General features: G+C 37.7%; 1 protein-coding gene across 2 annotated transcripts in view; it reads left to right on the top strand.

Annotated features, from left to right (window-relative positions):
* Positions 1–15,023, top strand: part of LOC131080101 (receptor homology region, transmembrane domain- and RING domain-containing protein 2) — a 97,557-nt gene extending 82,534 nt beyond the window's left edge. For both annotated transcript variants that reach the window (XM_058018196.1, XM_059214041.1), the window contains 2 exons: positions 13,422–13,814; positions 14,043–15,023. In XM_058018196.1, the coding sequence (XP_057874179.1) occupies positions 13,422–13,814; positions 14,043–14,569 (920 nt within the window). In that variant the 3' untranslated portion in view covers positions 14,570–15,023. The remainder of the gene's footprint in view (positions 1–13,421; positions 13,815–14,042) is intronic.
* Positions 15,024–15,363: the final 340 nt, after the last annotated feature.

Raw genomic sequence — 15,363 nt, 5'->3', positions numbered from 1 at the left:
TAGAGGATCATGCCATTTTTGCAAAGTATCCTAAGTGTGCTTTTTGTGTGCAATTGGTGGAGTATTTGGGTCAAATTGCTTCACAAGAGCGAGTGCAAGTGGATCCAAAAAAATAGTGACAATGTAAGATTGGTTCAAATTGAAATCAAGAGTCTCACAGGTTTCTTTGGCTCGATAGGATATCATTGGAAGTTTGTTGAGAATTATTGTAAATTTAAGAACTTCTCACAACATTGCTCAAAACTGTTCTTTTGTATGGAATGAGGAAGTAGAAAATGCCTTTTATGCCCTCAAAACCACCACGTTCCATCCTAGTTTCAGCAATGCCATTTTTCCGAAAATCCTTTGTCCTAGAGTGTGAGGCCTTGGGGATAGGTATGGGTGTTGTCTTGATGCAAGAGGGTCAGCTACTTGCTTTCATTAGCAAGCAATTGACAAGCTGAAATTTTGCTAAATCCACTTATGAAAAAGAGATTATGGTTATTCTACATGCCATTCAACGATGACATCCTTTGTTGGGATAAAAATTCCAAATCAAAACCCAAGCATAACAACCTTAAGTATTTCTTGTAGCAAAGTTTGTACTCCCCTGAAAAACATAAGTGGGTGACTAAGATGCTAGGTTTTAATTATGAGATTTCTTATTACAATGACAATGAAAATGTGGTGGCTATTGCATTTTCCTCTAAGTATGAAGAAGGTGGTTCACTATTTGCTTTCTTAGTTCTTGTACCAACTTGGATGGGAGCTATTCATTTAGAATGAGAAGTTGATACCAAATTTTTTTATTATTCAGTAATTGGAACAAGATCCTTAGTCAGTGTTGTGGGTAGGATGAATGTTGAAACACAATGACTATATTTATTCATGTAACAACTCCCAACTCAAACATCAATTACTTATGGAACTGTTGGCATTTTTGATGTTTATGTTGTGATTGTTATTGATGGACACACACTTGTATTAAGATCCCCTTTCTCTGTATGAGCTAGAGCTCAATCGGTATGTGTTCCAACCGGTATGTTGTATTCTAGTCTTTGGGCTATTGGTGATTTTGCAGAATTTGTTTCCTGGTCTGAAGCGGCATGTCAACCCCAAGCTGTTCGTAGATCTCAAGCGGTATGAGGGAACAAAGCGACATAACACATTCTTACCAGTCTTCATTTTTGTCAAACCGGCAACTGGTATTTTGTATGAACCGGTAATACTCTGTGATGAGTTACCAACCGGCATTTTGTGATGAGTTACCAATCCACCGATTGATTGACGGTGCCGACACACTGACGGTGTTTTTTGTGTCGTGTTACTGAGTATGTCTAGATTCATTGAACCTAGGAAATTGTAATGTAATCCTATTGGACCGACATGAAATCAGATTCCTTTAAAAGGACATCATGTCTAGGGGTTTTATTTGTTGCTGAAAGGGTTTATGTTGTGCTAGGGTTTAAGGTAATTGTTAAGTTGTTGTAAGAGCGATCTTATCTGAGAAGATCAAGTTGTAACTGTGAGAGAGATAGAGAAGACTGAAGTAATGCTAGAATGCATTGATAGTGAGCAATACTGGAGCTAACCAAGCAGTTTGTGCTATAAGATAGATCAAACACTTGTTGATTACTCACATCTTTGACAAGTCTATAGCCCTTAACCGGGTAGGCCCAAAAGCCTTTGTAAAATCCTCTAACAAGGTGGTTCACCTTTGTGAATCTAAAATCCTCTAGCAAGGTAGTCTTTAATCGGACTTATCTCCTAACAGAGATTGAGATTCCTAACAGGATCTGTTCTGGTGAAGAACATTGTAAGACTTTAACCGGTCTGACCTTAACCGGTTTGGTTTCTATTCTGCAGATAGTGACTTGTGAGTTCCGTCTCACCGTGGTTTTTCCCATTTGGGTTTCCATGTCAAATATCTTGTGTTATGGTTGTATTGCTTTTATGGGTGAATGCTTTACTTGCATTTTGGTTTGCATGTGTGATAACCGGTCTGTCTGTTAAACTGTTTTACCGGTTTGTCTTCAGACAGTTTAAGTGTTTTAGTGCAGAGATTTTTGGCATACTAATTCATCCCCCACTCTTAGTATTCATCAGGAACTTCATTCATTCCCCATCATAAGTCGCAAGGCTTCTTGAAGACATGAGCAAGTCAAGAAAAAATTCTTTAGGGACAGACTTAAGTAGGATGCCAAATCTTTTATGATTGAGTGTGAAGTGTGTCAACACAACAAAGGGAGACAATCAAACTACTAGGATCACTACAATTGCTTCCTATTCTAGACATGACTTGGGTAGATATTTCCTTGGATTTTATTATGGGGCTTCCTAAGTTCAGTGGTAAATAACTTATTTTGGGGATTGTTGATCATTTAACAAATGATGCTTATTTTGTGCCATAGTTCACCCTTACATAATAGTTTTGGTGCAATACATTCTGGACATAGTCTTCAAGTGGCATGCCACCCGCAAAAATAAGTGATTGTGATCCTGCCTTAATGAGCAACTTTTAGTAGGATTTATTCAAGTTATAGGGCACTCAGTTAAACATGAGTGCAACCTTTCATCCTTAGATTGATGGCCAAATAGAGGTTGTAAATATATGTTTAGAAACTTCCTTGAGATGTTTTGTATTAGATTAGCAAGGGCAATGGTTGCTATTAGTGGAATGGTGGTACAATGCAATTTCTCACAATGCTTTGAAAATAACTCCATACAAGGCTCTCTATGGTCAGCTCCCACCTTCTTTGGCTTCTTATCTTCAAATTTCTTCTAAGGTCTTTGCTGTTTGTAGCACCTTTTCCCCATAGGAGAAGTTTCTTATGCTCCTTAATGAAAAGTTGCATAGATGCAGAATTGTATGATGTAGTGGGTGGATCAGCATAGGGCCAAACATAGTTTTAAAGTTTGCATTTGGTCTTTCTGTGATTGCAACCTTACAAGTAGTCCTTATGCAATAAGGTGGTCATTAGGTTCCTAGGATCCTTAAGGAAATTTTCTTGTAGGTGTAGAACTGTATGTAGTAACGCGTAGATCAAAAGTAACCTAGCATAGTTTTGAAGTAGTCCTTGTGCAGTAAGGTGGGTCTAAAATAAAAATGGCCCTTATCAGGTGTTGTAAAGCATAGGAGAAGTGGCATATAAGTCCACAATCCCCACTTCAAACATGGACGGGTGCCAAAAGAAATTTCAGCATTAAATGAGGAGGGGTCCATCCTTGTGGAACTGAAGGCAATCTCAGAGAAGTGTGTGAAGGTACTTCACAATTGTGCCATTGAGGAGATTATGGTGCAATGGAAAGGAATGTAGCTTAAATATGCCATGTGGGAGCCTGCTAGCAATATATCCAAGGTTCTTCATGTCAAGTTTTGAGATCAATTTATTTTTGAAGGGGAAGGCAATGTTATGAACCTTCATTATGATATATTTATTAGGTATTAGTTTGGATTGCCTTGGGTGCACATTCTTTGTAAGTCTCCCCTTATGCTAAATTAGAATAAAGGTATTTATCCCTTATTTACGGGGCAGTAGTAGTTGTCTTTAGTTAGATTCTATATATTGTATCTATCCCACATGTAGGGGGTAGTAGTCTTTATCTAGATCCAATATATTGTAATGATTTAGCAAGTGCAAAGCTTATTGAATATATTATATTTGTAGCTGTTGCGTCCTTGAAGTGGTGCTAAATAAATTAATATATTCTAATTTATGATGTTGCATATTATATTCTATAGGTTCTTGTTCATATTTGCAATTTCCTTGCATTCATGTTGGCCCCATGGTATACAAACTATGTTACCTAGCTCCTTTGGAACCCTTCCATATTTGTATGGATTTAGCTTGGGTCCAGGTCTTGGGTTGGCTCCCCTCTAGATTCACCCAAGGTTTGGGCAAACCTGGGCAAAACTTGGGCAAACCTCAAGGGACCTAAGGGCTGCCCTTCAGAAAAATAGAAAAAGTTATTTTTTAAAACCATTTTTATAAACAAATGAGTGTTATACCTAATCTCACCCTTAAGTGATAACATAGTGAAAATGACATGCATTGTGAATGCTTATTGTTAAGTTTTATGATCAGATTAGATAACACAATAATTCACACAAATGCACAGATATTACCCTGTGAAAACCTTCCTCTTGAAGGTAAAAAATCCCAGCAATGAAATATGACTTTATTATCTTAAATATGTCAAGAGACTTATACAAAGAATTTGCTTCACTCTTGAAGCTATATATATATGACAACAGTTCAATATAGAGAATATACGATCTGCAATAGAGAATCCGGATTCCTTTGTTGATGCTCAACCTGTTGTAGATAGTCTTCTATCGGCTGTACAATAACAACGAACTGCTGAAGAAATGAATGTCTGCAGAATGTCCACGGACTGTTATATGAGTGTGTTCTTCGATATACTTTGAGAGGGATACAAAGCTTCATATATATACCTGATTGGATGTGTCTTCAACCAACACAACTCCTCCAAGGGTCGGCTTCCAATCAACACGTTATTAATTATGCATCGGTTATATTAATCACGTCTCTTAAAGGTTGGCGGGATTTATATAAATCGGCACATTAGGAAATGATTACATTTTGATAGATGCAAATCGTGTTTTGCTTACTTAATCAATTAATATTCAACGATATCATTAATTGGTCTAAGGCCGATAGGCCAATTAGGCCAATTAGTTATATCGTCGGCCCTGAAGGATATCGATCGAAGCTATTCATCAACACTCCCTCTTAGCTAGGGAGGAATCCTTCTTGATAACTGAGTCACATAGTGACATTCACCATGGCTACTCCGAGAGAGTAAATATGCACAAGTGCAAAGTCATGACATCTACCATACCTACTTGCAGAGGGTGGATCCACCATGCCTACTCGCAGAGGGTGGAACAAGGGCTGGAACCTCAAACTTCTCTCACAGAGAAGAATGCACAACAAGGGCTGATACCTCAAACTTCTCTCATAGAGAAGAATGCTCAACAAGGGCTGATACCTCAAACTTCTCTCATAGAGAAGAATGCTCAACAAGGGCTGATACCTCAAACTTCTCTCACAGAGAAGAATGCTAGACAATACATATCAAGTAATCAATGATACTAAGACTCCCTCTCAGCAAGGGCTTCATTTTCCACAATTCCAAGCTTGTCTCGAAAATGCACAAATTTCACTTTCGCAAGAGGTTTGGTGAAAATGTCAGCTGTCTGTTCCTCAGTACAAATGTATCTCAACTGAACAACATTCCTTTGTACCATATCTCTGATATAGTGGTACTGAATCTCTACATGCTTCGTTCTGTCATGAAATACTGGATTGACTAAAAGCTTCACACAGCTTTGGTTATCACAATGTATGATGGTAGGCTCCAATGATTGACCAAACAATCTTGCAAGAAGTTTATGAAGCCACACTGCTTCGCGAGTTGCTACACATGCTGCAATGTATTCTGCCTCAACTGAAGCAACAACCAGAAGTGCTCTTTCGATCAGTAACACTCCCTGCCCAATCAGAATCAGAATATCCTTCAAGAATTAGGTCCATACTGGAAGAGTATTTCAAGCCATATCCAACTGTGCCACGCAAGTATCTCAAGATATGCTTGACTGCAACTAGATGTATCTGTCGAGGTTCACTCATGAACTGACTAAGTGCACTTACTGCATAACAAATATCTGGTCTAGTGTTAACTAGATGCATCAGGGGCCCAATCAATTGCCTGTACATAGTAGGGTCCACAAGATCTAAACTAGCTGCAACTTCCCTAGCTGCAACTTCCCTTAATTTATTCAAGGTAGTTTCCATGGGTGTGGACATAGATTTACAATCTGTCATTCCAAATCTCTTCAAGATATCGATGGTGTATTTACCTTGACTTAGGATAATCCCATTGGGCCTCTGCCACACCTCCAATCCTAGAAAGAAGTGCATAAGTCCTAAGTCGTCCATCTCAAATTCGGAAGTCAACTCCTTATATCTATCAATGAGATGATCTTCTCTGGTAACAAATAGGTCATCAACATAAAGTACCAAGATCAACATATTACCATTGAATACCTTGAAGTAAAGATTTGGATCAGCATCATTCTTGTAGAAACCTAAACCCACTAAGTATCTGTCAATTCTTTCATACCAAGCCCTAGGAGCCTGTTTAAGACCATATAGGGCTTTCTTCAATTTACACACATGAGACTCTTTCCCATGAATCACGAACCCCTCAGGTTGCTGGATGTAGACTTCTTCTTCAATCACGCCATTGAGAAAAGCAGTCTTCACATCCATCTGATGCAACTTCCATCCCTTAGCTGCTGCAATAGCAATGCTGATTCTAATGGAAGTATAGTGAGCAACGGAGCAAATGTTTCTTCATAGTCTATTCCCTCTTGTTGAGAGAAACCATGAGCCACAAATCTAGCTTTGTACTTTTCAATGCTGCCATCAATTGCATGTTTTATCTTGAACAACCACTTGGAAGATACAACAAACTTCCCTTTTGGTCTAGGCACAATATCCCACACATTGTTCTTGAGAATGGATTGATACTCCTCATCCATTGCATCTTTCTAAACTTGTTGATTTGAGGCTTCGTCTACATTAGAAGGTTCAGACTCAATAAGATTACACATTAATGCAACATAACCAAAAAATCTTTGTGGTCTTTTGCTTTCCCTAAATGTGCCTCTAGGAGCAACAAACTGTTTTGCTTCCTGCATAGTGTTTCGCGCCCAAAGAGGTCTCTTTCGAGACACAACAATATCTCTAGGCCCATCAGTGGGATCCAAGGGTTCAATTGGATCATTACTCATATCAGGTTCTGTGGTCTCCCTCTGAATCTCAGGAGCATGATCAACATCCATGTCTTGAGGAGTCTCATCATCTATCTCCATGCATGAGCCCTTTGATTTCCCGAATGCAACATCTTCCTCAAATGTGATGTCCCTGCTAACCTCTATTTGCTTCTGTCCAGGAATGTAAATATGGTAGGCTTTGGAGGTTTCACTGTAGCCTACAAATATTCCTCTCTTGTCAAAAGGCTCCAACTTGGTTCTCATCCTTGGGAATATGAACATACACAGGACAACCAAATATTCTTAGGTGGCTGATATCAGGCTTGATACCTGAGAAGGCTTCTTCAGGAGTCATATTTTGTAATATTCGATGGGGACATCTATTTTGAACATACACTGCTCTTCTAGAGGCTTCTGCCCATAGAAAAATCTGAAGGTCTTGATCATGAATCATAGCTTTTGCAGCTTCAACTATAGATCTATTCTTCCTTTCAGCAACCCCATTTTGTTGGGGATTGTAAGGAACACAAAATTCTCTCTTGATCCCTGCCTCAATACAGAAATCACGAAAGCTACCCGAGGTGTACTCACCTCCATTATCAGACTTCAAAATTTTAATTTATTTTCCAGATAAAATTTCTACAAGAGCTTTAAACTCTATAAACCTACCTAGGACTTCATCAGACTCTTTAGACCTTAAGAAATAAATCCAAGTCTTCCTAGAGTAGTCATCTATAAAAGTTACATAATACAAACATCCACTTAGGGATGGAATTGACATTGGACCACATAAATCTGAATGTACAAGATCTACTATTTCTTTAGACCTACTTTCACTACTATGAAAAGGACTTTTAACATTTTTACCCATAGCACAACCTTTACAAGTACCATCATTTACATGAATCAGTTTAGGAATACCTGTTACCATCTTCTCCAAAGATGGAAGTGCCATGAAGTGAAGATGTCCAAGTCTTCTGTGCCAGAGTTCGCTGGAACTGGAGGAATCATGAATAAGAGCTTGAATTGGGAGAGTGGAGAGTTTGTATAAACTCTCATGACGATTTCCGATCGTACGAGTAGTTTTGATGCTGGAGTTCTTAGGCCAAGCAAGAACTCTTCCTTTAGAAAATGCAATTTGATAGCCCTTATCCTCCAAGGCTGAAATAGACACCAGGTTCCTTTTGATCCTTGGTATGAACAATACGTCACTTAGATGTAGAGAAACTCTAGATTCAAGTTTTAGAGATGTAGCACCAACTCCTCTTACAACATAGCGAGCATCATCCCCAATAATGACTTGAAGATGTGATTCCTTTTCCACTAAATCAGAAAGGTGCTCCCGATGACCGGTGATATGTCAAGAGGCTCCACTATCAATTAACCATGTATCACTGTCTGTAGGAACATTGCTTGATAGTGCTGATATGAAAAGAAAACCATTGGAGTTATCTTCATTCTCCTTTTGAGACGAGACTTCATTGATGTTTGCTCCTTGATGATTAGGTCTTATCAAACAATCCTTTGCAAAGTTACCAAACTTGTCACACCTAAAACACTGGATGCGAGAGAGATCATTCTTCCTCTTCCTAGAATCAGGTGCAAAATCTGATTTGAAATCTCTATTCTTTTTGAAGTTGCCCTTCTTCCAATACTTCCGTTTCTTGGTGAATTGAGTGGCAAGAAAATGAGTGTGTTCATTTTGAGATCTCTTGACGATTCCTCTGGCAATCAATATTGATTCTTCTTGAATACAATCTGCATGGAGTCGATCAAACTTAGGTAATTTTGACCTTCCACTTATGCTTTGGATAAATGGCTCCCATGAATGAGGCAGACCATTCAATGCTAGCATAACAAGGTCTTTATCTATCACTTGATCCCCAATTGTGCATAGTTGATCTCTCAATTCTGAAATTTTCATGAAGTAGGTGATGACTGAATCTCCTTTTGTCATCTTCACTTGGTGGAGTTGCTGTCTCAAGGCAAGAGCCCTACTTACATTGCTAATCTCATATAAACCCTCCAAGGTCTTGAACATATCTCTTGCAGTTGTCATCTTGGAGATGAGAGGCACCAAGTGATCCCTCACGGAGTCAATTAATATCTTCTTTGCCTTGATTGCATTCTTCTTGAATTGCATTTTCTCCTCACGATCTTCTGGTTTGGATAAATCTTTTTCCTCTATGAATTGAAGAAGATCATTCTCTTCAAGTGCAATGAGCACTCTAAACTTCCATGAGGTGAAGTTAGATGCGCCTTCAAGTCTATCTTCGACTTTAAGACCGTTCACCATTTTCGAGACTTAGAGATACTGCATGGGAGAGAGAGGAGAGAATACTTGAAAGTTGTTTAGAATCTGATCACGATCTTCTTTCATCGTGGCTCTGATACCATGTTAAGTTTTATGATTAGATTAGATAACACAATAATTCACACAAATGCATAGATATTACCCTGGGAAAACCTTCCTCTTGAAGGTAAAAAAACCCAACAATGAAATTTGACTTTATTATCTTAAATATTTCAAGAGACTTTTACAAAGAATTTGCTTCACTCTTGAAGCTATATATATATGACAACAGTTCAATATAGAGAATATATGATTTGCAATAAAGAATCGGAATTCCTTTGTTGATGCTCAATCTGCTGTAGATAGTCTTCCATTTGCTATACAATAACAACGAATTGCTGAAGAAACGAATGTCTGCAGAATGTCCACGGACTATTATATGAGTGTGTTCTTCGATATACTTTGAGAGGGATACAAAGCTTCATATATATACCCGATCGGATGTGTCTTCAACCAACGCAACTCCTCCAAGGGTCGGCTTCCAATCAACACGTTATTAATCATGCATCGGTTATATTAATCACATCTCTTAAAGGTTGGCGGGATTTATATAAATCGGCACATTAGGAAATGATTACATTTTGATAGATGCGAATCGTGTTTTGCTTACTTAATCAATTAATATTCAACGATATCATTAATTGGTCTAAGGCCGATAGGCCAATTAGGCAAATTAGTTATATCGTCGGCCCTAAAGGATATCGACCGAAGCTATTCATCAATGTAAAATTCCTTAATTATTTATTAAATATTTATCCAATTCATCAGCAATAAGTTTTTCAACATAGCCAGTGAGTTGTGAGCAGGACAATGAATACATTCAAATAGTGATAATTTCCATTCACACTAACTTAATTTCTCTTTCCACTTGCTGGTATTTTCATTATTTGACAGAACAAGGTATTCATTAAGAAATCATTCATTATTCAAAAAGTGTTTACACAGTGCACCTGATGCCCATGCTATAACTGTTGTAGTTTTCCACGTGCTGCTGGTTTCAGAAATCTACAGGGATTCACCATGAGATATAAAAGATGGGCTTCATTAGACGTATGCTCCTTGCAACAACGCCACACGGGTATGTCACATACGATTCCACTATGGACGCAATACTTCGAAGGTCTTCATTTGCTATAACACGGGGTAATGAGGCTCCCGTTGTTCTGCTTCCGCCACACCACGACTGTGATCCCTTCTGCACGCCGTTAATCAGAAAACTCCGCTACACCATTAACGCGTGACTCACACCATTAAACATTAAAGTCGGCTACACCATTACACATGACTTTGGCTACACCCTCGGAGACGCTACCTGTATGACTGCAGGGCCAAGTCTGTGTTATGCCCGATATCGGGCCTCTGACTTACGTGAACGGGAAAGTAGTTGAAATTAACTTCTGCACCCGATATCGGGTCTTTTGGAAGACGATGGAAAAGGTTGGTCTTGTAAACCACTCTGCTATATTGCCGTTAGTCTTCGAGAATGTGCGTTTCTGTAGTTTCGGCCAGATCCCACACACAGAACACTCCTCGGTTTATAATTCCAGTAGGCCAATTACGACTGGCGAAAGGAATTCATTAACAAACTTTGATATATCGAAGATAATCAAACTTTTCTTCAGGCAAGATTCAGTAAATAAAATTTCGTGTCCTCCATCTCGGGTGCCCATCCTTTTATTACACCAACTGGTTAAAAATCCCGTAATAGTTAAGACTATTTATGGTATTTATGAAACAAAAATACATATGATTAAGGATATGCCTTTTATGTAAATATTAATTATTTATATAAATGAATGGGAAGTTTATATAAAATAATTAATATTTTTATACATTCGTTAATCATTTATTAGGGGACATGACAATCAACATTTATATGGTTTCAAAGGCCTTAATTTGGGCTTGGTGGTAGAGGCACTCCTCAACCTTACCGTGTATTGTGATAGGGAACACATTAAGGGCATTGCTCTTGGACCCCACAGGGGGCACTATCCCTTGACCCTTCTGGGGGGCATTACCTCCAGACCCCCACGAGGGGTGTTTTTCCCAAACCACCATTAGGAGTGCTCCCCCTCAACCCCATTGGGATCTCCACTCCCAAATTTCCACTAGTTGTTATGATCTCATCACGTAAGAAACTTGATTACAATGATGAGGTGATGAGGAATTGGGATATAACTCGAGTGTGTTGACTTAGATGTTATAGTTGCACAACTTGCCAAAAATCTATTTAGATGAGGCAGCTTGTACAGTAGATGGCTAGTGGAAGTGGCATTGTAACTCATTGTGGTTCAATTGAAATTGAACCAAATGTTGACTTTGATGTTTTTGATGAAGAGCAATATGAAGATTATTAAATATTGATTATGATTTTCATTGTGTATTGACATTTGATAAATAACTGAATTACGAATTTATGAGTATTTTCATTTTTGCAAATTGAGGTTTTTAAATATTTCGTCTATTGGCAATTATGAGCATCACTATATACATACATGTGTATGTATATGTGTATGTGTGTGTGTGTGTGTGTGTGTGTGTGTGCATAGTATTTGAATATTTTGATTGTTGCAATTATGAGTATCACTATACTCACATATATCTGAACCCATATTGCCGTACCTGATATTGTACTGTACCTGTACCTGCGTCTGTATCAGGATTGGTAAATTAGTATACAAAGGCAAACCTACTCAAATATATATATTTGCAAATTATGAGGTATTTAAATATTTTGTTTATTGGCAATTATAAATATCACTATACACACACACATGTATATTACATATATATAAACCCATACTGCCATACCCAATACGTGTACCTGTACTTGCACCCATATGAGGATTGGTAACTTAGTATACAAAGGAAAACCTACACAAATATGCATCATCATAAGGTAGGCCTTGAATTTTAGATCCCAAGGTATTCCAAACTCACACCTAATTGGATTCATTATGATATGAACCAAGGAACATAACACACTAGTGCCTTGTGGGGATGATAAAATTAAGGCTAAGAGTCTGATGGTATCTGAAGAATCGCCTACAGCCAATGATCTAGAAATCTGAAACGATAGGATTGGATTATTCACAAATGTGAACCAACAGCAGTTCCATGCTCCAACATGGGAGATGACGACTTTTTTTAGAGAAGTAGCATTCCTCTAAATAAATTGCACCTTGCCCATAGTAGTCATCAAGGATACTCGGTTTAGAAGGGGGATAGATGTAGAAGCTTTTCTTTGACCTGGAATAAAAGGTATAATAAAGAATAACAAAAGAGTTGTATAATGAGTAAAGATTGATTCATTTTTAGATGGTTGCTCCCAACTCCCAACTATCATACCTGTACTCGTTTGACTCCAATGTTTTGATACAGACAGATTGGACATGATGATACTTATATGGATTTCCATTGGTTCACATCATGGCCAGGGTTATACATCCTAGGTGACATTAATAACAAAGACTATTACTGTTCCATTATTTTTTTCTGTTTTATGCTCCGACTCTATGCTGCAATGTGTGTGACATTCTTCTAGGTTAGCTGTATGTGTGAAATTATATTCCCGTAGAGATTGCTTGGAGATTTACATGTGAAACTATCACATATAACAATTCGACTATGATATTAAAAATGTTGAAATTGGCAAAAATTCTAGTATATCACACACAAAAACCCATGTGGAGGTGCCTCATCACTATGATTTTTTAAGTTGTTGAAAGTGATGAAATTGAGGTGTAATTACTATAAAGCCCAACAGTAGACTATCAATTTCTCACCAAGCTACTCGGTCTAGGTAAGTGTATAAGATTTCTTTGAGATTTGTGGGTGACAATCCTTTTGGTCAGGTCATGTTTATTATTTTCACTCATGTACTTCGATGCACATTGACTCAGTTTCTTTGGAAGTTTAATGTGCTTTTACTTAGTTCACATACTGTAATTTTACAAACTATTGTCTGAGAAGTTTAATACAAACACTGTTATTCTCTTTTAAGTGTTCTTCTCATGGATTTTACTTTTCTGTTTTTCTTCTTAGTAGTCTCTTCTCTTGCAATCTTGATTCTATATGGGCCTGTTTCCAAGAGTTGTATGTTTGTATATTTTGTTACAACACAATGAAAACTTTGTGGAATGAGAGAGAGGTATACATTCCAGCAAAAGAGAGGCCTAATAAAATGGCATACGAGTGTAATGCTCAAAGTCTATAACTATTTATATATCTAAAATGCATTGGTGTAATTATATTTTGTTCAAAGTACTTATACTCTTCTGTGTGCAGTGGGTGGGATCTCTGGAGGTATCACAATACATGCAGTATTTATTTCAAAAGTATCGGGTCAAACGCTTCTAAAGTATAGTGGAAACAAAAATATTGAATGCTGTATAATCCCTTCAAGAGAGGATACAGCATGGACGGTGATATTAATTGCTTTTATCTCGCTACTTGCCTTATCTGCTGTGCTTGCAATTTGTGTCTGTTTAAGGAGTTACCGGTTACGCCGTCGAAGGCGTCGACCTCAGCGTCATATTATGAGTTCTCGAGAAGTAAAAGCTTTACCCAGCCTTATATTCACTTCTGTTGTTGATGACAACTGTACATCAGAGACGTGTGCTGTGTGTCTTGAGGACTACACAGCAGGAGATAAACTTCGGGTTCTGCCATGTTGTCATAGTAAGTTTTTTCTTCTAACCTTTTCTGTAGATTCACAGATAAGAGGTTTTCCTTCACTTGATATGGAGACTGACATCTATTTTCAAATTTATTTGAATGGTTGTTTGATTTCAATTGGGCATTGTTAAGATTAATAATATATGTCAAAAACTAAATGATCTTTGTTAAGATTCATTGGTAATCTTAAGATTGAGCGAGCTTATCGGCTGGGTCTTATTTTGATGGCAGAATTTCATGTAATCTGCATAGACTCTTGGCTCACCAGGTGGAGGACTTTTTGCCCTGTATGCAAGCGTGATATTAAGGCCAGTATTAGACAGCCTCCAGCCTCGGAACACACCCCACTTCTATCTTCAAGTTCCTTAATTTCTTCCCATGTTTCATCATTTCAGGGATCTCCAAATGAGCATATATTTTCGACTTCTATGCCCTCATATGCTTTATCCTCTTTTCACAGTGTCTCACTAAATACACCACAATCATTTAGCTCCATCCCATTTCTGGAGGGAAATCCTATCAATATTAGAAATGTATCCAGACACTCATCTCTCCATTCGCTATATTCACATCAAAATTCTTTACATATACCAGGATCATTTATTTCTAGCTATGCCCCTTTTTCTATGCCCAGCGTACAAAATACATCAATGCAAAATACTAGTTCTTTCAGTCGAACCTTGTATATTCCATCTTCCAGTGACTCCTCCTCAAGTATCTCCCCTCTTACTTCTTATATTGCCTTACCAGACAACTGAGGGTAGCAGAGAGTGGTTTTCTGATGGATTTATTTTGTGAGTGACATCAAAGCACCTACTGTAATTGATTCACGGCATTTGTATAAAGGAAAATACGACATCTCTTTAATTGAATTGTAAAGTATCCTGTATCATTAGTTTGTATAAATCATGATTGAATTAGAATCAGTGGTTAGTAAATGGGGTAGATTTTAACAAGAGGATTGAACTGAATTGCTGCTTAGTCTCTTCTGGAAACTTGGTGGTAAGGGCCTCTGTGCTGTGAATAAATACTAATACTTTAATGGCCAATAACATAGCTTAACAGGTTTTTTTTGTTGTATATAATATGCAATCTTTGTTCTCCAAGACTATGTAAGATGATGAAAGTATTTTGGAGGCATTTATTGCTAATGTATATCTGTTCGCGGCCTTTCAGATGCCATAAAAAATGACATCCAATTTGCCAACACAATTTGATGTTTTTTCCCTGGAATGCCCATATTTCTTCAATCTACCGTTAATTTGGTTTTCCATTGCTAAACGAATGCCTGACTAGTGATAATATTGAAGAGTGAGATGTTATCATATTTTCTTAAATGTTTAAAGAGCAGTTTGCTTGAGCAATAGTATTGCTCGAGTGGGGAATTCATGTATAATTTGCAATTTCTATTATTACTCTGCGACTGGAGTATCAATTTTCACAGAAAATCTTTTAGTTGGGATTTGTTCATATTGTTCATTTTCAGGTAATCAGGTATCTAAAATGATATTTTAAGTAATTATTCCTTGGCTTTTGAATTATTCGTCACACT

The sequence above is a fragment of the Cryptomeria japonica genome, chromosome 11 (assembly GCF_030272615.1).
Source record: "Cryptomeria japonica chromosome 11, Sugi_1.0, whole genome shotgun sequence".
In the NCBI taxonomy this organism is placed as follows: Eukaryota; Viridiplantae; Streptophyta; class Pinopsida; order Cupressales; family Cupressaceae; genus Cryptomeria; species Cryptomeria japonica.
Note: the sequence above shows the minus strand (reverse complement) of the source record. Positions and strands in the feature narration are given on the sequence as shown.